At 34.4% G+C, this 24,751-nt stretch overlaps 6 protein-coding genes and 1 long non-coding RNA gene across 11 annotated transcripts; 5 read left to right on the top strand and 2 right to left on the bottom strand.

The window, feature by feature from the left end:
* The first annotated feature begins 180 nt into the window (after positions 1-180).
* Hip14 (palmitoyltransferase Hip14) lies at positions 181-4,784 on the top strand. The gene is made up of 9 exons (XM_081989859.1): positions 181-376; positions 1,630-1,762; positions 1,817-2,391; positions 2,446-2,581; positions 2,637-2,863; positions 2,915-3,077; positions 3,455-3,708; positions 3,760-3,952; positions 4,006-4,784. Exons 1-9 carry the CDS (start codon positions 227-229, stop codon positions 4,056-4,058), a joined length of 1,884 nt encoding a protein of 627 aa, XP_081845985.1. The 5' UTR covers positions 181-226; the 3' UTR covers positions 4,059-4,784.
* LOC145735790 (uncharacterized) lies at positions 4,450-10,276 on the bottom strand. 2 transcript variants are annotated; one of them, XR_014179761.1, is made up of 5 exons: positions 9,896-10,276; positions 9,168-9,404; positions 7,811-8,371; positions 5,122-7,100; positions 4,450-4,942 (listed from the first exon to the last, which is right to left on the bottom strand). XR_014179761.1 is itself a non-coding variant. In XM_081989863.1 (4 exons), the coding sequence occupies exons 1-4, from the start codon at positions 9,975-9,977 to the stop codon at positions 6,601-6,603; spliced, it is 1,380 nt and encodes a 459-aa protein (XP_081845989.1). In that variant the 5' UTR covers positions 9,978-10,276; the 3' UTR covers positions 4,450-6,600. The 2 variants fall into 2 exon arrangements, 1 of the variants encoding a protein (XP_081845989.1); XM_081989863.1 differs by having other exon boundaries at positions 4,450-7,100.
* LOC145735798 (uncharacterized) lies at positions 9,370-10,525 on the top strand. The gene is made up of 2 exons (XR_014179762.1): positions 9,370-9,665; positions 9,819-10,525. It is a non-coding gene; the product is annotated as an uncharacterized LOC145735798 (long non-coding RNA).
* A 130-nt stretch (positions 10,526-10,655) lies between these two features.
* On the bottom strand, positions 10,656-12,544 carry Mulk (acylglycerol kinase-like protein Mulk). The gene is made up of 6 exons (XM_081989864.1): positions 12,097-12,544; positions 11,699-12,045; positions 11,364-11,649; positions 11,186-11,305; positions 10,892-11,132; positions 10,656-10,839 (listed from the first exon to the last, which is right to left on the bottom strand). Exons 1-6 carry the CDS (start codon positions 12,204-12,206, stop codon positions 10,660-10,662), a joined length of 1,284 nt encoding a protein of 427 aa, XP_081845990.1. The 5' UTR covers positions 12,207-12,544; the 3' UTR covers positions 10,656-10,659.
* Positions 12,545-12,662: 118 nt separating this feature from the next.
* Positions 12,663-13,986, top strand: LOC145735793 (inhibitor of growth protein 2). Its single transcript, XM_081989867.1, has 3 exons — positions 12,663-12,917; positions 12,972-13,175; positions 13,239-13,986. The coding sequence occupies exons 1-3, from the start codon at positions 12,782-12,784 to the stop codon at positions 13,820-13,822; spliced, it is 924 nt and encodes a 307-aa protein (XP_081845993.1). The 5' UTR covers positions 12,663-12,781; the 3' UTR covers positions 13,823-13,986.
* A 129-nt stretch (positions 13,987-14,115) lies between these two features.
* RASSF8 (ras association domain-containing protein 8) lies at positions 14,116-19,801 on the top strand. Of its 2 annotated transcripts, none has more exons than XM_081989862.1 (10): positions 14,116-14,285; positions 14,339-14,433; positions 14,497-14,607; positions 14,666-14,838; positions 14,894-15,155; positions 15,209-15,349; positions 15,407-15,523; positions 15,780-15,919; positions 15,974-16,148; positions 18,921-19,059. In XM_081989862.1, the coding sequence occupies exons 2-10, from the start codon at positions 14,362-14,364 to the stop codon at positions 18,924-18,926; spliced, it is 1,197 nt and encodes a 398-aa protein (XP_081845988.1). In that variant the 5' UTR covers positions 14,116-14,285; positions 14,339-14,361; the 3' UTR covers positions 18,927-19,059. The 2 variants fall into 2 exon arrangements, with proteins under 2 accessions (XP_081845988.1, XP_081845986.1); XM_081989860.1 differs by having other exon boundaries at positions 14,117-14,285; positions 18,939-19,801.
* A 922-nt stretch (positions 19,802-20,723) lies between these two features.
* Positions 20,724-23,851, top strand: Rrp1 (Recombination repair protein 1). 3 transcript variants are annotated; one of them, XM_081989195.1, is made up of 3 exons: positions 20,724-20,906; positions 20,956-21,049; positions 22,151-23,851. In XM_081989195.1, exons 1-3 carry the CDS (start codon positions 20,764-20,766, stop codon positions 23,609-23,611), a joined length of 1,698 nt encoding a protein of 565 aa, XP_081845321.1. In that variant the 5' UTR covers positions 20,724-20,763; the 3' UTR covers positions 23,612-23,851. The 3 variants fall into 3 exon arrangements, with proteins under 3 accessions (XP_081845321.1, XP_081845322.1, XP_081845323.1); XM_081989196.1 differs by having other exon boundaries at positions 20,968-21,049; XM_081989197.1 differs by lacking the exons at positions 20,724-20,906; positions 20,956-21,049 and adding an exon at positions 22,002-22,094.
* The last annotated feature ends 900 nt before the right edge of the window (positions 23,852-24,751 follow it).

A 24,751-nucleotide genomic window follows, 5' to 3' on the forward strand; every position in this document is an offset into this window, starting at 1 on the left:
TAAATCAATCAATCAATGAGTTATACAGTCATAAAATTATTACTATTTATTTTATTTAATGTGTATTGCTGGTTGCATATTACTTAGTTCCTATTTATTGAATAAAGAAGAGTAGAAGACGTTGTGTGACATTTGACAGATCTATTTTAAATAACCTTATTCCATGGGATATTTATAGATTTTTGTAAATTGTAAACAATTCAACCTAATTAAATTTGGGTTGAAAATGTATCAGAATACCTGCGGGGCCGCTGCGGCTAGCGCCGGGGTGTGTGCCGAATCGGAGCGAGAATACCACGGCTTAATTCCAAAGGAGCCCCAAGTGCCAGCCATTGAGAATGACTATGTTGGATTTGATGTAGTTAAAGCAACACAGGTAAAATTTCATTTAGGTTTTATGTTGAATCATAGCTTATATCACACAACATCCCTTTTTTGATAAGATCATTTAATTTTCTTGGATTTAGCAAAATTTATTTTTTACATGGAAGTACATACATAATGTGCCAACAACTTGGGTGGAAGTATGGCTTATATTATTCTTTGTTAGTAAAAACACTAAAAACATAACTCTCCAAAGTTGAAACTGCTTTGAAAGTCACATAGGGCTTAAGGGTAAACACACTTGTGTGAAAACCAAACTAAAGTAGTGTGGCTAACAATTGAGACCAATGTCCATGTCTTTGTTTTTTTTTTCATTTTGTTTTGTATTTTTGCTGATATTCATAAAGGACACCTAAATTCACATGTTGATGACCTTGAGCCAAATTTTATTTTACAAATATTGTAGATTTTTAAACAACAGTTCTCTTGTTTTAAGTACCATTTTCAGGCAATGATTATTGAAATTTGTACCACAAAACTCATTGAAGACTAAGAATGATTGTGGTAGCAGGAAAAAGAGAAAAAATGTTTCTGCTGTTTTTAAATTATAGTTATTGGATTGATTTATCAATAAAATGGTAGACAGTCTATGTTTTCAATCTTTGTGAGTTTGAAATTGTGGAAATTATTAACTATGTTTTAACATATTTTTGCTTAAAAAAAGTGTGCTAACTACCAGATGTTTCAACATCTAAATATATTAAAATCACTCATTATATTACAACTATGATTATTTATCAAATACCCTGTGTATAAGGAGAATTATATTATTCAGTGTTATACCTCCATAAGTATACTTATTTGCTGTTAAAAAAATCCTTTATTCTGGTATTATTACATTAATGAAAATCATACATTATATTGCAGATTACAGCAAATAAGTAAAAAAAATTGAGGCCTCAAATCCACTTATTTTACTACATACTTTAAGCCACATGGTTTTTAAGCAATTGATTACTTTTCTTAGTTTTATGTGTTCTTTTCTACCAGTATCAGGAAATTCTCAAAGTTTCTGGTGTATTTCTCACCTTTTACCAGTTACTGTGCCTGCTTGAATTGGAAATAAAATTAACATGGCCAAAAATAACACTCCCAGTGTGTAATACAAGTGTTAATTATATTTTTTGGATTTTGGTTTGGTATTTACTGTGAATTTGTGTGAAACTGTGCATTGTGATACACAAATTCTGTTATTTTATAATTTTGAAATATTTAAGAGTTAAGTTCTGGTAATGATTTTTGCAGTATGGGGCCTATGCCCGTGTTAAAGAGTTGATTGAAGCTGGCTATGATGTCAACCAAAAGGACAGTGAAACTGTTACTTTATTACATTGGGCGGCCATTAACAATCGAAAAGAAATTATGCGTTATCTTATTGGTATTTTAAACTTTGTTTGCACATTTAAAATTAGTTAATGTGGAATATTTTTAGATAAAGGTGCAATTGTTGATGCAATAGGTGGTGAGCTACATGCTACACCACTTCATTGGGCTACAAGGCAAGGTCACTTGGATGCCTGTGTAATTCTAATGAACTCCGCCGCAGACCCGACTTTACGGGATGCTGAGGGTTGTTCTTGCATTCATTTGGCCACCCAGTTCGGCCATACGGCCTTGGTGGCCTATTTTGTAGCTAGAGGTGTCAGTCCCGATTTACCAGACAGAACAGGCATGACTCCTTTAATGTGGGCTGTCTGGAAAATATGCAGCCTAGACCCTACTAGGCTATTGCTAACTTTGGGTGCAAATCCCAATTTGACAGACTTTACTCATGGAAACACAGCTCTTCATTGGGCAATCATGGCGAGAAATACCAACGCTATTTCAACCCTACTTTTGCAAGGACATGCTAACTTGAATATCCCAAATAACAGAGGCGAATCACCTCTACAATTGATTCAGTCTCAAGCTGGATCTATGTGGGTTAGCCCTAAAGTTTCAGAGTTGGTCAAGGATCATGCTCAAGCACATTCTAAAGGGTTTCTTACCAAATTTGCTAGGGATAAGGTACTATTAAGACTGTTTAATTGTGTTTTTAGTGAAGGTTGATTAAATTTGCAGAGAATTCGATGGTGGGGCATGGTGGGTACACCCTTTTTTGCCTTTTACATAGCAGGAGCAATTATGGGCACTAATATTCTAGTCATAATCAAAGTATTCCTTTTAATATGTTTGTACATAGTCATTCATTATTTAGGTAAGTTTATGCAGGGCGGGCAATCATGGTTTGATGATACAAGACATTGTTTTAGGTCAAGTATTTTACGATGACCGCCTAATGGCGCTTTTACCTTTAAGCATATACATTTCTACAAAAGCGTGGTTTTACGTGACGTGGTTTATTTACATCGCACCTGTAGTCAGTATTATGACAACAGTTATTTTTGTGGCTAGTTCTAGTCTGTTGTGGTACAACTTTCTGAAAAGTTGGCTTGGAGATGCGGGGGTAGTTCCTACTAACAAAAAATTGCAATTCCGAGTAAGATTTAATTTGTAATTACATGTTAACGACTTATTTGTGGTGCTTTAGACGATTTTGGAGTTAGCTGAGAAGGGCCCCAGTGGTTTTGAACCTTCCAGCTTTTGCTCTGCCTGTTTGGTGCGCAGACCGTTAAGATCTAAACATTGTTCCATTTGTAATCACTGCGTTGCTAGGTTTGATCATCATTGTCCATGGGTAGCTAACTGTATAGGTGAATTTTGCATAAAGTCTTAGTTATAAAGTTATAAAGCAAGCCGCGGTAGTTGGCGGTTACGTCATTGTGTCGAATTTTTGTTCAAACATTCACACATTGTCAGATTGATGAAGATAAATTATAATAATAATGAATAATTGTCGATAAATAACTTTACTCTCACATATCCTGTGTAGGAAATGATCACTTAAAATTCTAAATTATATTTTTTGATACCCTGTAATATAAAAAACTGAGTTACCCTGTTTATACTTCTGTTAAACTTGTTTAGGATAATTTGACATTTAAACCGACAAGAAATCGGTGTGATGACATAATACGCCATCTGCCCTGGTTTCAACCTTACATCACAGATAGGTTAAACAAAATTTCAGGAGCAAAAAACCACAAGTATTTTATTGGTTTTCTGGCCTGTTTGGTCATAATGTGCAGTCAAATGTTGTACGGAGCGTTTAGTTTTTGGAAAAATGATCCCCAATGTAACGCATTAGATGAACGGGCTAATCGAACATTTTGGGAAACTTTGTTGGCCATTGAACAGTGTGACACCTGGGTTGCTTGGGTATCGGTAAATGCAGCTTTTCACGGCATTTGGGTGTTTATGCTACTAATTTGTCAGCTGTACCAGGTATGTATTTAGTTTAAACACAGTTTTGTGTGGCAAATAGTGAAATTTCAGATTATATTTTTGGGAATGACTACGAATGAGCGAATGAACAAAAGTCGGTATGGTCACTTTGTGGCAAACCGCGGTAAAAGTCCTTTCTCGAAAGGACCGTTGCGGAATATTTTTGAATTTTTTGAGTGTACTTGTTTCGGATGCAAAGCTTCGGAACAGCAAGACTGGCTGAACAGCTTTGATCTTGATAAAGGTGTACAATAATCTGTTAAACTAAACCGTATTTTTTTAACAGATATTTTTTAGGTATTGAACGAGAACCGTTAATTAATAACAAACAGAACTTTCAGTATGTATGAGAAAGGTTTTTCATCCCGAGAAGGATGAGTTTTTAAGAAAATATCTTGAAGCAAGTTTGGAGCGACGCTCTCTAGGTTTGATGGTATTTAACACATTCACTACATCACTTACTATAGCGCGGTCTTCCATGTTACATTCTGCCTATTAATGAAACATATGGAAAAAGCAATAAAATTCAACCGAACTTGTATAGTCTTTAAAAAACAAGTTTACTTAAGAAGTATGAATATCACACTTGCTGAATATAATAAAATAATTTCTTGGCAACATTCCACTTTATTGCACTATATGTATATTTATTTTACTTCTACTATACTATAGAAGGTTTAGTACAATTTAGGTGTTCTCGTGCGTGCGTACTGTTGTTTTTAGGATTCAATAGTAATAATAATAATAATATAAGCTTTTATTGTGATTGTTATTTGTACATAATATTCCTTTAATATGGAAGTTGTGGATTAATTATTCTAAAATGTAAATAAATGTGACCAGGTCTAGTAAATCTATTTATATAAAAAATATGTGTGTGTATAATAGATAGACGTTTTGTCACCAAAGCCTCATCAGTATGTTTTGCTATAACATAAGGATATGTATATTACTAATAAGTATATTAGACAAATTTGTGCATTCTACAATTACTTTTTCTTTTTAAACTTATGGCTTAATATAAAAAAGTGCTATTGATGTACCTTTTGAAGAATAAAATTTTTTGGTTCCATAAATGATTCATTTCTCCCGTTTCAGACTTCCATCTTACAAAATCCAAGTAATCCACTTTTTCTGGACCTAAAAACCTACTTACGTTGGGAGTTTCTGAGCTTTGCAACTTCTGAGAATAGGATGAGGAGAAACACCCAACTGTGGTGCGACGTTTCGTGATCTAATTGTCACTTTTTCAAGCACTCAGCTGTTGTAGGTAGGTTGTAGCTTTGGGAATACCTACAACATGGAATGGTAGGTAGGTTGTAACTTTTGGAATACCTACAACAGCTAAGTGCTTGAAAAAGTGACAATTAGATCACGAAACGTCGCACCACAGTTAATTGGGTGTTTCTGTACCCTCCTCATCCCACGACTACCCAAGCCGTTGGTCTAAAGTAAGGAGACAATAATAAACCAATGTATATTGTTATATTAGGCGTAGAAGCTTCTCTTTTTTGACTCAAGTTGCAGTTTGAGAGTCGAACGAAGTGAGGCTTGCAATAGCAGCTAAAGTACAAAAAATAGCTTCTACGCCGTATGAAACATGCTATGTTTTCTCCAAACATAAGAAGAAAAACAATAATAAAATAGAAGTAAATTCTCCCCATGGTTAAATTTGAAAATGTTGTAATAGTTATTTTAATAATAAGTAGTTCTTTAGATAATATAGTTGAGTAAATATTTGATAACACCAAAATAGTTTAACTGTATTGATGAATGAATGATTGGTAGCGATTAGACTGAGCGACATCAAAAGTACGAGCGGCAGTAAAAGTACCTTTGCTTACGCTACGCTTGTGCATCTATAAATTGATCAACACGTTGATAAACATATTTTGGATGATTCAACTTTCTTACGCTGCGCTAGAATTGCGCTGTGTTGCGCTACGCGAATCTATAAATCCGGCTTTACGCCGACGACACACTGATCATAGCGTCAACAATACCAGAAATAACGAAAATTATGAGCAGACTGTTAGTTATTAGCGAAAAATATGGCTTAAAAATAAATAAATCTAAAACGAAAATAACGATAGTTGATAGACAAATATAGTAATATGGATAGATTCTCCACAAATATCAGAAATTGCAGGCTATGAAGTGGTAAACAATTATCTTGGTTCCTTGATTACCAACACTGGGACATGTGAAAGCAAAATACGGCGTCGCCTGACTATGGCAAGATCAGCGACTATCAAGCTAAATAAAATATGGAAAGACGAGATCTATCACCAAAACAACGAAACTCCGTCTAGTTGATGCTCTTGTCTTCCCCATTGTAACGTACGCAGCGGAAACATAAACTTCAAATAAAGCAGATAAAAACAGAATAGAGGCTTTCGAAATGTGGGTTTATAGATGATTCTTAAGGGTATCGTGGACAGAACACCGAACCAACGTATCCGTATTATAAGAAATTGGTCCACGTTCAAGGCTGATAAACAGAATAAACCGCATGTATCTGCAATACCTTGGGCATGTAGCTAGAAGATCAGGAAGAATGGAACAACAAATCATAGAAGGGAAAGTACGAGTAGAAGGTAAACGCTCAAGAGGCAGATCTTCAACTAGATGGGTTAGACCAAACAAAACCCTTAATAAACTAGCTGGAAGTGAAGTTGTGGTCGTACCATTGCCGTCGTACAACGCCCAGAATATTTGGTCTATTTCCTTGCTGCGCTTGCAGCTGTTGTTCTTTCCGCTTTTGACGTTTTTTTTTCAACTCCTTTTGAATTTTATAAAGTTTTTTTGCGAGAAAATTATACGATTCGGATCTGGAATTTGCCATTTCATACATGTGTCCCTCAACAACCAAATGATTACGCAAGTTCGCAGTCACCGAATGGTACCATTCTTTGGTCGCTGTAACAGGTGAAGCAGTCTTACAAGACATTGATTGACCCCTTCAGCTCCTCTGGCCAACATGTTTGCTGCATTGGTTAAAGTTTGCTGCAAAGCCAACGTGTCATAAGTCCGTCGCATCTGAGCATCTGATGCATTTACGACTGGTGGTTGAGAGGCGTTCTGGGGCGTATTTGCAGTAGCCGCAGCGTTACTTCTATTTTTAGCTTGTTTTATTGGTAAACAAACCGGACAATCTTGTCTTATACAGTTTTTCCAGTGACTTATGATCTGCAGGGAAGAGCTACAATTAGCCACTGAACAACTGCGGCCAGCATTACAGGTAGTCATGTGATTAAGTACGTTTTTCATTGTTTTACAATGTGGCAGTGTGCACGTCCATGCTGCTCCATTTGCTTGAGTAGACTCTATTCTTTGACATTTGTGTGCGTGTAGCAACAACACTAGTTGTAGTTGGATTTTTTTTTCCGGATCTGAAATTTTGAAGAAAAGGGTTCTTCAGATAATTTAATATATCCTCACATTGTACTACATTAGATAATTAAGGTTTTAAAGTGTCAATCATAACTCAGAAGATTAGCTTGAACTTAAAAATGCTACCACATGGTTTCAAATATAACAGATTTTATTACAATTATTTAGTCAGATTACAAGTCCCCATAATAAATAAACCCTGCAAACTAACTGTATGAAACTCCAGAACAAAAAAATAATGAAATATGAGATGAAACAACATGGAGAAAACATTGATAAACCAAGTCATATTAATTATTGTATTATTCTTTGCCTTTCACAAGATTTATTATGAAGTGAATACAGAAAACCAACAAAGCAAAGGGCTTTTTTTATTATTTTGACAAATATAATCAATCTCATAATTTCAAGCCTAATGGGAAGTAGTTCTTCATACTGAAAAAAACAATATTTTTGACAGCTAAATGATCAAAGTGAACAAAAAATGTGTGCTTAGATCATTTAAACTTTTTTGGTTATATTTTACACCACAGTGAAACAGAACTGGAGTTATTGTACCATTTAAAACCAGTGGAGTATAGAAAACATATAATCATAGGAATCTATCTCACTCTACTAAAATCTCTGACTACCATAACATAGAACTATATGTACAGAGTCACTTTTTACAATAAACACACATTAATAAACAAACTAAAAAACTACTTACCAGTAGATGGTAGAAAAATTACTTGAACCAGCTTACGCACTAAATGATTTCGCAAGTCCGCAGTCATTTGTCCTGGTAAACCACCTGGTAATTGACTTATAAGACCTTGATTGACCGCTTCAGCTCCTCTGGCCAACATGTTTGCTGCATTGGTTAAACTTTGCTGCAAACTCAACGTGTCATAAGTCCGTCGCATTTCAGCATCTGGTGCATTTACGGCTGGTGGTTCAGAGACGTTCTGAGGCGTATTTGCAGTAGCCGCAGCGTTATTACTTATATTTTTATCTGCTTGTTTTATTGGGAAACAAACCGGACAATCTTGTCTTATACAGTTTTTCCAGTGATTTATGATCTGCCGGGAAGAGCTACAATGAGCCGCTGAACAACTGGGGCCAGCGTTACAGGTAGTCATGTGATTAAGTACGTTTTTCATTGTTTTACAATGTGGCAGTGTGCACGTCCATGCTTCTCCATTTGCTTGAGTAGACTCTCTTCTTTGACATTTGTGTGCGTGTAGCAACAACACCAGTTGATGTTGGATCAATTTTCTTATTTCTGGATCTGAAATTTTGAAGAAACACTTAATTTCCGGGGAGAAAAATAGAACGGAAAGAAAAGATTTATTCAGCTAATTTAATATATCCTCACATTGTACTACATTAGATAATTAAGGTTTTAAAGTGTCAATCATAACTCAGAAGATTAGCTTGAACTTAAAAATGCTACCACATGGTTTCTAATATAATAGATTTTATTACAATTATTTAGTCAGATTACAAGTCCCCATAATAAATAAACCCTGCAAACTAAATGTATGAAACTCCAGAACAAAAAATAATGAAATATGAGATCAAACAACCTGGAGAAAACATTGATAAACCAAACCATATTAATTATTGTATTATTCTTTGCCTCTCACAAGATTTATTATGTAGTGAATACAGAAAACCAACAACCAACAAATCAAAGGGCTTTTTTTATTATTTTGACAAATAATCAAACTCATCATTTCAAGCCTAAGGAATGGAAAGTAGTTCTTGATACTGAAAAAAACAATTCTGAAGCCTATAAAACCTACCTGAATTTGTGATAATAAAGAACAATATTTTTGACAGCTAAATGATCAAAGAGAACAAAAAATATGTGCTTAGATCATTTAAACTTTTTTGGTTATATTTTACACCACAGTGAACTGGAGTTATTGTATCATTTAAAACCAGTGGAGTATAGAAAACATATAATCATAGGAAATCTCACTCTTCTAAAATCTCTGACTACCATAACATAGAACTGTATGTACAGTTAGTCACTTTTTACAATAAACACACATTAATAAACAAACTAAAAAACTACTTACTACTAGATGGTGCAGGAGGTGCTCCAGGTTGACCACCCTGGTTTTGGGTAGCTTGTTGAGGACCAGGCTGAGATACACTAGGTGGCCCTGACTGGGGTTGGGCTGGTGATGGAGCAGGTGGTTGTGTTTGGACCATACTCCCATCACCCCCTAATGGACCTACATTACCAACTGGTCCTGCTGATGGTGCCTCAAATCCAGGACCAATTCCTTGAATTTTTTGTTGTGGAGTGACCACTGTAACCAAACAGATTAAGAAATATATTGAGTTCAAATTTACAACAATAGCTGCATGGTAATTAGCCCTATGCATACCTGGTTGGGTGGACCACCTTGGTCTATGTTTGAGTTTAGGATAAGAATCAGGAGAATTTTAATACTGAATCTAGTTTATAAGACAAAGTTTACACCACAACAAATATGGGAAGTGAATGTCCAAGCTTTGAAGCAAAGATTCCAATTCAATCAAGGGAAATTTAACAAAGAGAAAATGTTATTGTAGGTTGGAGTAGTACATTTTATGAATTACTTAATACATGTTCTCATGTTCACATAAATTTGGTATGATGTTTTGCTGGAAAGTATCTACAAAAGAGTGAATAGCCAAAGAGCTGTAGTGTAAACCTACAAGTAATGTTTTTATTTTGGCAGCTACAGAAACGTATCTCCTGCGTTCAGCCAGGACATGCTTGAGGCAAAATAAACACACATTACAGATAGCTACTTACCGGACGAATCCGAGGGACCCGAAAAGGGGTCCAATTTTTGCCTTTTGGGATTCGGGGACCCCTCGACGAGACGATCATCCATATCGGAACAACAAAGTTTCCCTATTTACAAGCCACCTCCCAAGCTGGCTCAGAAATTTGCGCTGACTAATACAACTACGCCCGATTTGATATAAATTATAAAACAGCTGATTTCCTGTCATGTTGAATGATGTGAAGTTGTGAAGTGTGTTTCGTCCTTCAAATTATCCTACATTTTAAGAATTGTCACTCAAACCAGGTTAAGATTAAACTTAACACTTAACCACTGAATTTTCCTTGACATGGTTTAAACCAATAAATAAAAAACCACTCCAAGGTTTAAACCATGACGTCAAACTTAACCAGACGACCTAACCTGTCTTGGAGGATGGAGGCGATAGCGAATACCTAGCTGTTAAAAGTGTAAAAGTTGTTTGTTTTGATTAGTATTAGTATTATTAATAATTTAACTTCATAATGGAATGTTCAGTTTTCGTAAGTAACGAAGTTTTTCGAAGAAACACATATGAAGCAGCTGAAATAGCTTAACAGTTAAAAACATGTATGAACCCTTAAACTAATTAAAATTAAGATTTCAATGATTACCTATTTGTGTGATCTTTTTCTTTTGTAGATGATGAGTTTAATTTTTGAGAAGTACCCTAGCCAAGAGTTTTTTTTTTATTTTGTGACCTGCTGATTTATTTTGTAAAATAAAGGTTAGTCATAAAAAACAAAATTATTTACATACTGACTTTATTAATATTTTCATTTCTATTATAGTACATTTTTAAAATATTAGGCAATAAAGTCACTCTTACTGGTTTCACTTCATACTCTTCATTATCAATAGAAAACCAAAGGTTTTCCCTGTTCATTTCAGGCTTAAGGTCAACAGTTCTGGCTTCAATCACTTCTTTAAACTGCAAATTTAATAATAAATTTATAATCCATGTAAAACAACCTAATACAAACATTTCTCATTTCTCCCTTTTCAGACTTCCATCCTTCCTTCACAAAATCCAAGTAATCCACTTTTTCTGGACCTAAAAACAAACTTAACTTGGGAGTTTCTAAGCTTTGCAACTTCTGAGGGAGTACATTTGTTGTACATAGTACTAAGTCTGTGGTTAGTACATTCTTCTCAACCTTTTGAGCACAATTTGGATTTAGTATGTTTCTCATTTTTAGCACTTGTTCATCCTCTTTTATAAAACTAAATTATGTGGGGTTGAATTATTTGCTGAAGTGTACAAGGAGTTAATATACCTCTGAAACCATTTGGACTTAGGTTGACTGCTTTGAACTGTACAACAATTAGCACAACCACTGCAAGGGGGACTGTATTGTAATGCAGCCTTGCAGTCCCATGTTAAACTGCTCTTTACACTAAAGTTTCAATTCTACCATTATCATTTATTTTACAACACAAATGATTCAGGCATACCCATTTACCAAATATGTACCATATTTTTTCAGTCCTCCAAAATACCAGTATTTGTCTTTCTTTGCTTCAGCATCCCTGTAGGCACCCCATTTTAACTCTGCTAGGGCATAAACAGGTTTTTTGCTCTCTTCATTTACAATTTCAATTCTCATTACATCCATTTGTTTTGTTGCTTCCTCAATTACAGCCATAGTAGCATCAGCCAGGGATTTAACCTTTTCCAGCTTAGTTTCACCAGGAAACAGTGACTTACCCACTGTGTTACTTTTTCCAAGAGGTAAAACCCCTTTATAAGTAAATGTAAATTAAGAAATATGAAAAGTACAGTCACTTACCAAGAGGCACAAGACTTGAACTATTTTCATTAGTCCTCCTTAACAATCCTGTAACCACTTCAGATAATGTGCCATCACCACCAGCTACTACAACAGCCTCAGCTCCTTGTAAATGTTCAATTAAATCTTTAGCATGCCCCTCAGATTCAGTCTTTACAATTTCAACATTAATCCCAGCCAAATGAAGCAGTGGTACACAATATTTTTCAAATTCCGCCTGGGCTTTTCTTTTATTGGCGTTAGGATTCAAAATTACTGTAACATTTCTAGGGCTAACTGTCACTGGAATAGTTTGATTCCCAATCTGAGCAGCTCGTTCACAATAAACTGTCATCAAATTTTGGGTTCTAAATTTCTACAGTTAATCCCATGTGTGTTTAGGTAGACTTGGTACTTACTCTATCTTATGTTTGGTGTATGTGCCGCCCCATGCAAGTACTACAGCAAAAAAAGTGGATTTTTTCCAGTGGTTTCTCAATGTTTTTCCTGTTTTGATTAATAACGCCATAATGTGAAGTTTTCACTTACTACACACATTAAATAGACTTTAATGTATATAGCCGTAGAATCAATTGGTTTTCACCTTTTCACCAGAAAGAATTGTTTTTATGATTATTTTTGGTAATAGTAGTTATTATTTTAATAATTCTAATAATGCATAAAGGAAAAAGTGAGGTTAGTTTAGTGGACAGCGTTGCCAAATAATTAGTAAATCATACGTTGTGTTGCGAGTAGCGATATGTGAAAAACAAACAAAAAATTGTTTCTGCTGTAGTAAACAAAAGTATGGCTTTTCTAATGCTATGGGACTTGAGAATGTGTTTCACTCCTGAATTCTCTGGCAATATTCATCCATTAATTCTATCTTGCCTCAGTCCTTCAGATTCAGACTAGGAAAATGATGCGGCAACTATGCTGGCAATATTTTAGACTCTTAGACACTTGACTGACACTACAGACATTTCACAGTTGACATTTTAGATTGTTTGGTTTTTGGCGTTTTCCTTCTTGGCTTTCACTGTACAAAAGTATTTAAAATATGGTTCGTTAACTAACTAAAAACTGGCAAAGTCCTTTATAAAAATGTTAAACCAAGTGAACGTGGAGGCTTTATATTCGGCCACCTACGTGGAGAATTACTTGGATTGCGTTGAAAACTTCCCAAACGAGCTACAACGCCTGATTTCTCGAATGAGAGAACTGGATGTTTACTATTTAGGTAAAAGTGATAATTAAACTATTTTTCTCAATTCTAATTTAGCTACTTTTATAGCCCGAGTGAGGGAGGTTCAGAACCAGCAACGGCACATAAAAGAATGCACAAACAGTGTCCAGAAGGAAAAGATGTTCAAGAAGATGCAGCAAGCTTTGATAGCCGCTCAAGAGTTGGGTGATGAAAAAATGAGCTTACTGCAAAGCATCCACGATAAAATAGAGCTGAAAACCCGCGGTTTAGACCAGGATTTCCGAAACCTAGGTGAGTACTCAATTTTCTTTGCAGCAGCTTTTAGGATGCTAAACATTACCATATTGTTTACAGACTTTGGTAAGGATGAGCCTGTGCAGGCAGAATCAAAGGAAACTCCAATTCCAGTGGCTGCACCCACAGCCAATAACACTACATCAACAAATAATACTGATAGGCCTGTTAAAAGGGCAAGGAGAACTAGAAATGATAAAGAGTCATCAACTCCAATGGAAACCAATCAGAATGAACCAGCTACACCAGAACACTCTTTGAGAAGCCAAACTCCAGCTGTGAATAACACAACAGCAACATCAAGCCAGAAGAAAGGTAGCACTGGGAAAAAGAAGAAGCGCAAGTCACGTCAAGTACAAACACCTAAAGAAGACTCTCCACCACCTGAAGAGCAAGCAATTGATCCTGATGAGCCCACTTATTGTTTATGTGATCAGATTTCATTTGGTGAAATGATTATGTGTGACAATGACTTGTGTCCTATTGAGTGGTTTCATTTCTCTTGTGTTACATTGACAACTAAACCTAAAGGTAAATGGTACTGTCCCAAATGTCGTGGAGATAGGCCTAATGTTATGAAACCAAAAGCTCAGTTTTTAAGAGAGTTGGAAAAATACAACAAAGAGAAAGAGGAGAAAACATAATTGATTATTAATAAGAAATGGTGTTGTTTTTCTTTTTAATGGTGCAGTGCTACTTTTAAATTGTACATTTGCTTATATTTCATTAGATGCTAATTTTTTTAATAAGGATAGAGCAATCATAATTTTTTTTTCAGTGTACATAATTAAATTGAGTATAAATGAAAGTTTTTTATTTTCCATAAATTGTTAATTACCCCTTCCATTTGGATTTATAAGATTGTAAAGCTTAACGGCCATCTTGTTTAAAAAGAAGAGTTTAGTTGCCAACTTCATCCCGGATTGATGATTGTCAAGCTGACATACTAAATGTCAACAAAGGTTTTTAATTACTTTTTGGAATTTATTTATTATTATTGAACTAGATTATTAGAATTTATTAATTATGCAAGGAATTTTTAGTTTTTCAATATATGGTAGTTGCAAGTGCCACTTAAAATGATACAACTGTGGCTAAAAGTATTTAGTAAGTACAGTATAAAAAGCTCAAGTTAGTATATTGATTTTATGGGTCTTCAGGTTGATTTATCATTTCAAAAGCTATGGAATTGAAAGTTTGGGTAGAAGGAATCCAGAGAATTGTTTGTGGGGTGACGGAAAATACAACTTGCCAGGTAATATTAAACAGCTTCATGCTAGAGTTTGCCACACTTTGTTTGTGTTCAATTTGTTTCCAGGATGTAGTTTTTGCTTTAGCCCATGCTACTGGCAAATCTGGGAGATTTACTTTAATTGAAAGGTGGCGAAACAATGAGAGGCAGCTTGCCCCCCAAGAAAATCCTATGAAGGTAGTCCAACTTGTTTAGTATTGTTTGTGGGTCAAACTGGGACACATTTATGTTGTAGCTACTGTTAAAATGGGGGGAATACTCGAATGATGTGCAGTTTATACTGCAACGTAATGACAGTAACAAACCATCAAATGTCCCTAATAATAGAATCAAACCTTTAAATGTTCCACATCACACATTTACTGAAACCACTACAAGAGATATACAAAACATCTCAGTGGAAAACAAGTAAGTTACAAAAAGGCAGTTTTGCAAGCAAGTTTGGAGAATGCATTTTTTGCAGTAAAAGCACTAACAGCATGGAAAATGTGGGTGTAGTCAAAGGAATTCAACAAATGAAAACTGTGCACTTGGAAGTAAAGGAAACTTTCCTAAGCAACTCACCACATAGTTCACCTAAGAAAAACAGTTATTGTGGTTCAGACTTTTCTGACCATGCCTTGGAGTCTCCTAGTCATAGAGTGGCACCCCCTTACAAAGATCCCCCAGCACCACCCCCTTACAGAGATCCACCTCCTCCTAGCAGCAAAAAAAATGTCTATCAGGTAATTATTGTGACTAATTTTTATGCAGGTAAAGGTTTTAATTGGTTTAACAGGAAATCAATAAAACTAAATGGAGTGACCCAAAACACAGACCAATTGAAAATGGTTTGGTTAATGCTCAATATAGGGAATTAATTGCTCTCATAAATTATCAGAGAGAGAAGCTGAACAGCCAACAAGCTGATATTACCAAAGTAAGTCTGAATTATGTTTAATGATGAATTGTATTAATACTGTAATATTGCAAATAGTGTGATGCTGAAATAGGATATTGGGAGGGTAAAGAGAGGGAGAAACAGTTGCAGCTAGATTTTATTGCTCAAGAATTGGTCAAAATTACCAATCAGACCAAAAGCAACAAGGACCAGGTGAGCTTCCTCCTTTTTGTATATTTTGCAAATTTTTGAAAATGGAAACACAAAATGTTTAAATGACAAACTGAAAATTGCAAATCATACTCAGATGACTATAAACATTCTAGAGAATCAATTTTTATTTCATGGAAGAACACACTTTTTGAAAATTATTGAAAATGTAAAAACAATGCTAAAATGACAAATTAATCTCAGAGATGTCTCTAAAAATTGTAGGGAATCAATTTTCAAGAAAAAAACATTTTTTTAGATACATGCCCTTGCATATGTAGAAGAAGAACATGAAATAGTCAAACAGCAAGATAAAACTCTAAAATCTGAAATAACTTTGTTAAGATCTAAATTGGCTAACTGTGAAACAGAACTACTTCAATGCAAGAACAAAATAAGGTAATTAGCAATGTTTGGAGTCTGAATTTGTTTTAAAATAACATTTAATGTCAGGTTATTGATGGAGGATCTTCAAGCTGAACAGAGAATGACTAGTCAAAAATTTGAGTCTAGAAAACAGGTGGAAAAGGGAATTTTATTGGAACTGGAAAGGATACAAAAAGACATTGAATTAGCTAAACAGAGTTCTGAACTTCATCATCTAACAGCTGAAGAACTAAAGAAAGAGGTAAGCAATGATCCATTGATATCCTCTCTTTCAGACTTACACATGTCACTTGCAAATAAAAATCACTTTGACTTACATTTCTTTCTATAAAACATTTTTGAGGGTGTCAGCTTCTTAATTTATATCTTACCGCGTAAGTTTGAGAAGGACAAAATGCTACACTTTACAACCAAAAAACAAACCTTAAGTTAGCTTTAACCACGATATTTTGTCCCTTTGTCTTACCGGACTTACGGTATTCATAGTCTCACCTCGAAGGGAATCCTTAAGCCTTCCTTCAGACGCCCTTGAGTAAGGCGTCCTTGTAAATAATAGAAATCTGTCAACGCTGCAAAACGTTAAAATATAACATAAAACTGAAGTGTCAAAAAAGCTGAAGTTTACTGCTCTCTCTTTCTGTACTACAGATTCAGGTAAAATTAGACAAAAAAAGAATATTATGAAGGGTTATGAAATAAAATTGAAATTAGGGCAACTCAAAAATATGGAATTCCCAGTTTTCTGTAGATGTTTAATCATTTTTTGTTCATTTTAGCAAAATAAGGGATTCTTAGAAAACCATTACCTGAAAGAGAAAAGGTTTTATTAATACATTTAGTTGAAAAATTCAAATTATTAATTGAAAATAAGGGTCTTGTAAACATTAGCATCCACAAACTTTAATCACCAAATTTAAAAAAAAAATATTTATAGAATTATTCCTTCTGGACAACACATTCCCGGTATAAAAGCTTTAATCTTTCGGTAGCGTGACATTTCTACTATATATGGTATACAGGGTGATCAAAAGACAATTTCAAGGGCTACAAATTGGTATATTGAACCACCCTGTAACTGTCAAAATAACAGAGTTATGGGCTGTCACAGTAAAAACTGTCAAAATCAGTTTTAACAGTAAATAGCTCACTTATTCGACGTTTTAGGTAAAAACGCTATACAGGGTGGTCAAAAGAGAATTTCAAGGGCTAGAAATTGGTATATTGAACTACCCTATAATTGTTAAAATAACCGAGTTATTGACAATACAATGGAGTAGTTTACAGGGTGATTCAATGAATTTTTAACATGTTGTATGTGTTGTAACTTGTTTAATTTTCATTTTATAAAAAAATACCAAATACGAAGCTTGTAGATATTTGCATATACTTTATTCCTAGATAATCCATCAGTATACAGGGTGTCCCAAATTTGAGCAACAAACCAAACAAATAATTTTTTTTTGATTTTTGGAATCAACGTCAAATTCTGGGCCTACTTGATGTAAAATGTTTGTATCGATATTCAATTGTTTTTGCTCTAGCAGCGGTACTTTGACCACCCTCCTCGAAAGCAGAAATTCCCAATTTGAGCAAAATTTTGGTACACTTTTCCAGAACATTGTCCATAACTCGCTTATTTGTAATACCCTGTATAAATACACCGTATAACAAAAGAAAGCTAATGAACGGGGCCATCACGTGACGCTGAGCTGGCACCACTATGTTGTCCCGTTTAGCCGCTAGAGGGCGTCAAAGTTGACTCTCGTTTTTTACAGTTTCTGCTCAATATCTGAGGAACATTTCAGGTTAGAGGTCTGAAATTTTTACCACAAATGCACCTCGATGGGATGCTTACATGTGTAAGCCTGTACTTGAAACCTATCTACCTGAAACTCTGAGGTTTTGAAAGAAACTGGAGAGTAAAGCAAATCTTTACTCTCCAGTTTTTCCTCTTTAAAACTTTGCTACTTTTATTGAGTCCAGAGTCTTTTTACCACAAATGCACCTCGATGGGATACAACTTTTACCTTCTATACCCTTTTGTGGTACCACGCACCGTTTGACTTTAAAAAATTAAAAACTAGAATTGTCAAGAAATTTCAAGTAAACATTTTTTTTTTTTCAAAATTAACCTCAACTGCCTAAATACCTTCAAGTTAATAGTACAAAAATGTAAAAAACAAATTATTTTTGAATATTCAGATTTCCAAAAATTTCCATAAATTTAATTTTCCGGAAATTTTACATCCCTGGTTATAGGTATTATGTAGATCATTTGGCTTGTATGGTTCTTCCACCAAATTATCGTACATTTTAAGTGTTTTTATCGCAATTTTCTGAAGAAAATTGTGGATTTACTGCAATTTTTTTCTTGTCTATACTACAGAAGGCGTAATATAAGTGTTTAAAAAAAAATAATGTAAAATTTGTGGATGCTTAATCTTTACAAGAGCCGAGGAGAAATCTAATCTCTAATGGACAATACAGGAATTTTGTATCTGTTTCGTATCTTAATTCATCTTCACCATAAAATTCCAAAAGATTTTCTACATATACTTTTCGGTAAGCCTAAATAAAAATTCGGTTGTTTTACAGCTCTGTTCACAAAATTAAGAAACTTATCTAAATACATATGTTTGTTTAATCTAAATAAATTAAAAATATACAACACAATAAGCAATATGATGCAGCAAAATCTATAATTTAATGGCGAGGTGGCGTCAAATTACCTTCCACCCTCCCTCGAAAATTCTTCTCGGTCAAGGAATCCTTAAGAGCTGAAGAGCGTCTATGAAAGGAATTCGGTATGTTAAGTTAAGGACGAAGGGAGCCTCGAGGAAAAACTGTGAACACTGGCATAAGAGATTTTTTTCATAAAAATAGTTGAAATATTTACAAGGGGAATAACAGGGGGTTTCAGGCCTGACACTTTCAAACTGACTGTTCAAAAAAACGGCTTAAATTTCTATTTCTATATCACTGTCAAGTTGTTTTCAACATTTTTATAGTGTAGATTTAAAATATTTTACAGGTTGCTCAGTTAGAAACTTGTATCATTGAAAAAAAGAAACAAGTAGAACAGTTAGTTAATGAAATGAAAGAGGCGAATCTGGAGAGTTTAAGCATATCACCTCCTGAAGATATTCGGCAAATTATGGAGGGGCCTAATAAAGGTACTACTAGAAAAATGATTGGATCACCTAGACAGTTGGAGAACGCCGTTCCGACTAGTAAAAACCCTCACGGGGTTTGGGTTTAAAGTCGTAAAACTGTATTTATTTCTGACTTTAGTATCTTTGACTGTGAAAGTCTACTTTACTTCGAATATACGGCTTTAACTTTACCACAACATGTTTACCTTTACTTAAATAGGATAGTGCAACTTTTTCCATTTAATACATTTACTTATGTAGCAGTTATTCAATCTGTACACTTATGTAGTTAAGAACAAAAATAGTGAGATTTTCCTACTTAGTTTCTATGTAAAAATTTAATGTTCTTCTAAATTTGTTCTCTATAATGAATTGTTAAAGAAAAATATTTATCAAAGGCATTTATCATAATTAGAATTAAGTAGAGCCATCTGTGGCATTTCTATATTAAAAACTTACCACAATTTTGAAAATTGTATCAGAATAAAATCTTCAAAATTATGGTAGGAAGATTTTATTTATTTATAATAATGTATATTCTTCGACTGATTTGCGGCTAAACTTATGCCATAGAAATTTATTCAATATGTCTATTTATTGTTAGGATAATTTAGGCAAATTAAAAAAAATTTATTGTTTTCTATAAAATCAGATTTTTTATGTTTTATATATTTTTTTATTTATGCACCGATTTTTATTTATGCATTAAGTTACACTGCCATAATAAAGATCTAAAACACTACACATCGGATTTTTTTTTTCAATTAATACAATATTGAAGAGGATGAAATTTCCTACAACTTTCCTTATATTTACACCTTTTTGGTGCTCCTCAAATAACGTAGCTTACATCAGTCAGATTTCAAGAAGAGAATCTGAACTTTTGTTTCAAAATAGACTGACAAACAGTGCAATAAGTGAGAAAAAAGTGTGAGTTTTGATAAAAACTGGATAATTAGAAAGGTCCCAACCTTCGTCACTCTAAATTATGACTGTTATTGTTACATTCTCAGAAAAGTTTTTTATTAATTTTGTTAGGTCTACTTATGGGGTCACGTTAATACCTATTTGTTTTATTATATCTGTATAGTGTGTGTATAGGAAGAAATAATGACTATAGCCAATTTGCTGAAATACTAAATTTAATAAAAAACTATACATTTTTATACTTTCAAAAATAATTATCTAATTCTGTTTTGAAAGGTACCTAATAATTAAATAAAAATTATGTGACTACTTTTAATTGCTTTTTACTGTCCTTGTTTTTGTGTGAGATTGTACTCTACCAGTGGTATTATTTGTTAAATGCTTGAAATGAAACAATAGTTCTATTTAGTAATTTGAGTTTTTGTTGGGTTTTGTTTTAAATGGTAAAATGTAATGATCATTTTGGGTTTTTTACATCAAAAATGTAATTGAGCTTGAATATCTTGCTGCTGTAAACCATTAAAAAGACATCGTATACCGTCCAGGCACTTTCCATCTCTACTTTTGTCTAATGTTAACATTTACAGCCAAAGACTAGCTTAAATGTGTTGGTGTCTCTGTTCGATACATGTTTTTAAATAAAGAACCTCCAGTATTGGAGACTTCTTCTTTGTTGACATTTCCTTCGGTTAAACTTCATTACTGTCACTGTTCTTATTTCATATTGTTTATTTTCTCATTTCTCATCTCATTTTGCTGGTGTTTGCAGTTTGGTTGATGTTAAAGCTAGACGTTTCTATTAAAAAAAAACTAATTTTTATTGAGTTTAGGGTTTTTATGACTCTAGTTCTCTTAAAAAGAGTTGTTTGTGCGTTTTTCAGAACTAGACGCCCTTCCATTCCACTGAAATTGTGCAAAAAGTAAGTACAAATCTTCATCAGAAACCGTTATTTTTGCCGCCAAAATCAGTTTTTTTCTTAGACTAGATCTTACCTATTTTCTACCACCGTCCAGTTTTTTTGCAAGTTTTACCATGCCACCAAAGAGGAAAGCAGTGCTAGAGGTAAGAATTATTTATGTATTTAATTTGAATTGTAACAATATGATGTTCAAGTAAAGCCTAGAATAATATGGTTAAGTTAAAGGGGCAGAGGTCTTAAACCTTTCCAGACTTGTTTCAAATTCTCAGATGCCTCTAGAACCATTTTGGAAGTCTTAGAGACTTTTCTGAATGTGCCAAAAACCTCTCAATGCTACTGACAATTTTTTGAAAAGTTCCAAATCCCTCTAACGCTGTCATAAACTTTCCTTAACTGTTTTAAATTGCCAGGGACATCTAGGACCATTTTGAAAGTTTCATAGACCTCTAAATGCTATTGAGAATCTTCTAAAAGGTGCCAGAGTGTCTTAAATCGTTCCACACTTGTTTTAAATTGTCAGAGGCTTCTAGGACCATTTTGATTCTGCCAGAGACCTCTAAGCGCTACTGACAACCTTCTAAAAAGTGCCAGAGGACTCTACAAGGATATTAAACCTTCCCAGACTTGTTTTAAATTGTCAGAGGCCTCCAGGACTGTTTTGAATGTGTCAAGGACCTCTAAATGCTACTAACAATTTTTTGAAAAGTTTCGGAGTCCCCTACAATTGTCTTAAACTTTCCCAGAACTGTTTTAAATTACCAGAGGCCTCTAGGATCATGTTGAAAGGTCCATAGACCTGTAAATGTTATTGAGAACATTCTAAAAAGTGCCTCTACAACTGTCTTGACCTTCCCGGACTTGTTTTAAATTGTCAGAGGCCTCTGGGCCGTTTTGAACATGCCAAAGACCTCTAAATGCTACTGAGAAAAAGACTAAAATGTCAAAAGCTAGATCTATTACGAAAGTGTCAGGAGGCTTCTACAAGTATTCTAAACTTTGTATAAGAATTGTTTAAAATTGCCAGACATCCCTAAATACTACTAAAAATCTTCTAAAAATTGCCTGAAGCCTCTGCAACCTTCTAAGTGTGTTTCAATGCGCTTTTGTGGTTAACAACGACATGACGTCACAATGTAACTAACGATCATGTTTCATAGAACTTTTCCGTCGCAAAAATTCAGTTTAAATGTGTGACGTCAACCAAATTTAGTTTGATTTTCCTATAGTTTAATTGTATGTTTCAGGCTGCTAAGTTAGATCCTGAGATCGATAGCCCCGTAAAACGAAGAAAAGTGGCTAAAAAGACAACAACCACGAAAGAGCAGGCTAGTGCATCAACTGAAAAACTACCTACAACCACGAACAAAACGGAAGAATCTGATAAAAGTGCGCCAGCTACAAGACGTCGCAGAAAGCCTTCAGAAAATAAAGCTGAATCGAAAAAGGCGCCAAAAAAAGCAAAAACAGGAAAACCATCTGAACAAACTGAAACAGAACCTGCAGCTTCAAACAGTAAAGACGAAGAGTCAAAGGAAGAGCTTCCAACAAAAGCAAAAAGAGGCAAACAATCTGAAAAAGTGAAAAAAGCTGTTCTTCAAGATGAAGAGTCACAGGATGAAGTCAAGCTTTTAAAAAAACCAAAAAAAGGAAAACAATCTAAAAAAACAGAAACAGAACCTGCAGCTTCAAACAGTAAAGATGAAGAGTCAAAGGAAGAGCTTCCAACAAAAGCAAAAAGACGCAAACAATCTCCAAAAGAGACAAAAGCTGTTCTTCAAGATGAAGAGTCACAGGATGAAGTCAAGCTTTTAAAAAAAGCAAAACTAGGAAAAGAATCTGACACTGAGACACAATCTGCCCTTTCAAATACGACGGACACAAAATGGGATCATATTGACTTCGGTTGCAACAAAAAGAATCCTAGGAATAAAGGGTATAACTTGAAAGTGACATCGTGGAATATCGGCGGGCTTCGAGCTTGGTTGAAAAAAAGCGGTATGAGGATTTTAGATCATGATCAGCCGGACATTTTCTGCTTGCAAGAAACCAAATGTAGCAATGAGAAATTACCAAAAGAAGTCCGGGATATTCCCGGATACCATGATTATTGGGTGTCGAGCCAAAAAGAGGGTTACGCTGGTGTAGCAGTGTATACCAAAATTGTACCAGAAAATGTGATTTACGGGATTGGTAAGGAAGACTTTGACAATGAGGGGCGATGCATAACCCTGGAATTTGAAGGATTTTATTTGGTGAATGTGTACGTTCCCAACGCTGGTCGAAAACTAGTCACATTACCAAAACGTTTAGAATGGAATGATCATTTTGAAGCCTTTATTAAAAACCTTGACCAATCTAAGCCAGTCATAATATGCGGTGATATGAACGTTGCGCATACGGAAATAGATCTTACCAATCCTAAAACCAATCAGAAAAACGCGGGCTTTACTATAGAGGAACGCGATGGAATGACCCATTTTCTGAAATGTGGCTATGTAGATACCTTCAGACATTTGTACCCTGAGATTACCAAGAGCTACACTTTTTGGTCATACATGTCAAATTCTAGAGCCAAAAATGTTGGTTGGAGACTAGATTATTTTATTCTATCAGAAAGGATCATTGATAAAGTATGTGACTGTGTAATACGAAGTCAAATATATGGGTCTGACCATTGCCCCATTTCGTTGTTCATTAGTATTTAAGAGGGCTTTAAACACCTATTTTTTTAGAATTGTTTTTGGGTGAATGTTTTAATTACGGTATTTTATACAGGGTGCGGCAAGTTTCTATGACTGCTCGGGACATAATAAACTTATGTTGCTAAAAAGGCTAGTTTTTTGGAAAATACCTGAACAAACTATGAATACTCTGTAGTTTGCCATTGAAACCAATTTGTTCTGCCGCACTCTGTACTGTTTTGTAATAAATGTTTTTTTTTTGTGTACTTCGTTCTATTTTATTTACAAGCCAAAAAGTCTTGTCACTACTCTGGTCTGGGGTTGTCAAAAAACTGGGACTATGACAGCTAGAAATTTCTTTGAAACGTCAAAATATAGACAGTAATTTCAGCTTTCTTTGGTCTCAACACAGTTTTTTTTCAAAAATTTCAAATAACTGAGATATTTGACATGAAATACAACAGTGTAACTGATTGAAATGTTCAGTGTCACAATTTGACAGCTCCTAACATACTCCCTGTGATAGTTAGGGAATTCGTTCAAACATCAAAATGTAGCTTGTAAGTTTGACTTTCTTTTACCTGAACACAATTTTTTCATAAACCGTGATATTTTACATGAAATACAACAGTGTAACTGTACTAGAAATACATATTGAAAATATCACAATTTGACAGTTATTAACTTGGTTCCTATGACAATTAGGACGAGGTTCGTTCAAACGTCAAAATGTAACTCGTAATTTTGGCATTTTACCTAAATTTAATTAAAAATTACAAATAATCGAGATGCTAGACATGAAATTCCACAGTGTGTACCTGTACTAGAAATATTGAAGGTGTCACAATTTGACAGCTCATAACTTGGTTACTATGACAGCTAGAAGGTTTATTCAAACGTCAAATTGTTGCCCAAAACGTGCGCTTTCTTTCCTCAAGACAGAATTTGTATGAAAAAAAAACATAATAACTGAAAAAACCGTTTGTGCCCCCAAAACTGAAATACAAAACTTAACTATACTCTCTTACACAGATTTTAAAAGTATAGTGCGTTCCTCATTATCTAGAACTGTCCCAAAAGGGGGTGGTTTTCCCAGTATATTTTTCCGCCAGGAATCTCAAAAAAATACCCCAAAGCTTGTAAAGAAAAAAGTTCCCAGAAAAA

This window comes from Ips typographus, linkage group LG11 (assembly GCF_016097725.1).
Source record: "Ips typographus isolate SLU linkage group LG11, UJ_Ityp_2.0, whole genome shotgun sequence".
NCBI classification, from domain to species: domain Eukaryota; kingdom Metazoa; phylum Arthropoda; class Insecta; order Coleoptera; family Curculionidae; genus Ips; species Ips typographus.

Excerpts from the sequence above, each read along its gene's own strand:
- RASSF8 (XM_081989860.1), top strand. The coding sequence starts at position 14,362 with ATGGAATTGAAAGTTTGGGTAGAAGGAATCCAGAGAATTGTTTGTGGG. Across the intron at positions 15,156-15,208 it reads GCAAAAAAAATGTCTATCAG|GAAATCAATAAAACTAAATG; the intron begins GTAATTATTGTG and ends TTGGTTTAACAG. Across the intron at positions 16,149-18,938 it reads CTGAAGAACTAAAGAAAGAG|GTTGCTCAGTTAGAAACTTG; the intron begins GTAAGCAATGAT and ends AATATTTTACAG.
- Mulk (XM_081989864.1), bottom strand. The coding sequence starts at position 12,206 with ATGGCGTTATTAATCAAAACAGGAAAAACATTGAGAAACCACTGGAAA. Across the intron at positions 11,133-11,185 it reads AAGTCCAAATGGTTTCAGAG|TTTTATAAAAGAGGATGAAC; the intron begins GTATATTAACTC and ends CACATAATTTAG. Across the intron at positions 10,840-10,891 it reads AAAAGGGAGAAATGAGAAAT|TTTAAAGAAGTGATTGAAGC; the intron begins GTTTGTATTAGG and ends TTAAATTTGCAG.
- Rrp1 (XM_081989195.1), top strand. The coding sequence starts at position 20,764 with ATGTTAAAGCTAGACGTTTCTATTAAAAAAAAACTAATTTTTATTGAG. Across the intron at positions 20,907-20,955 it reads CCACTGAAATTGTGCAAAAA|TTTTTTTCTTAGACTAGATC; the intron begins GTAAGTACAAAT and ends CGCCAAAATCAG. Across the intron at positions 21,050-22,150 it reads AGAGGAAAGCAGTGCTAGAG|GCTGCTAAGTTAGATCCTGA; the intron begins GTAAGAATTATT and ends TGTATGTTTCAG.
- LOC145735793 (XM_081989867.1), top strand. The coding sequence starts at position 12,782 with ATGTTAAACCAAGTGAACGTGGAGGCTTTATATTCGGCCACCTACGTG. Across the intron at positions 12,918-12,971 it reads ACTGGATGTTTACTATTTAG|CCCGAGTGAGGGAGGTTCAG; the intron begins GTAAAAGTGATA and ends CTACTTTTATAG. Across the intron at positions 13,176-13,238 it reads CCAGGATTTCCGAAACCTAG|ACTTTGGTAAGGATGAGCCT; the intron begins GTGAGTACTCAA and ends TATTGTTTACAG.
- LOC145735790 (XM_081989863.1), bottom strand. The coding sequence starts at position 9,977 with ATGGATGATCGTCTCGTCGAGGGGTCCCCGAATCCCAAAAGGCAAAAA. Across the intron at positions 9,405-9,895 it reads GGGTCCCTCGGATTCGTCCG|TGGTCACTCCACAACAAAAA; the intron begins GTAAGTAGCTAT and ends GTTTGGTTACAG. Across the intron at positions 7,101-7,810 it reads AATTTTTCTACCATCTACTG|ATCCGGAAAAAAAAATCCAA; the intron begins GTAAGTAGTTTT and ends TCAAAATTTCAG.
- Hip14 (XM_081989859.1), top strand. The coding sequence starts at position 227 with ATGTATCAGAATACCTGCGGGGCCGCTGCGGCTAGCGCCGGGGTGTGT. Across the intron at positions 1,763-1,816 it reads AATTATGCGTTATCTTATTG|ATAAAGGTGCAATTGTTGAT; the intron begins GTATTTTAAACT and ends GAATATTTTTAG. Across the intron at positions 2,864-2,914 it reads ACAAAAAATTGCAATTCCGA|ACGATTTTGGAGTTAGCTGA; the intron begins GTAAGATTTAAT and ends GTGGTGCTTTAG.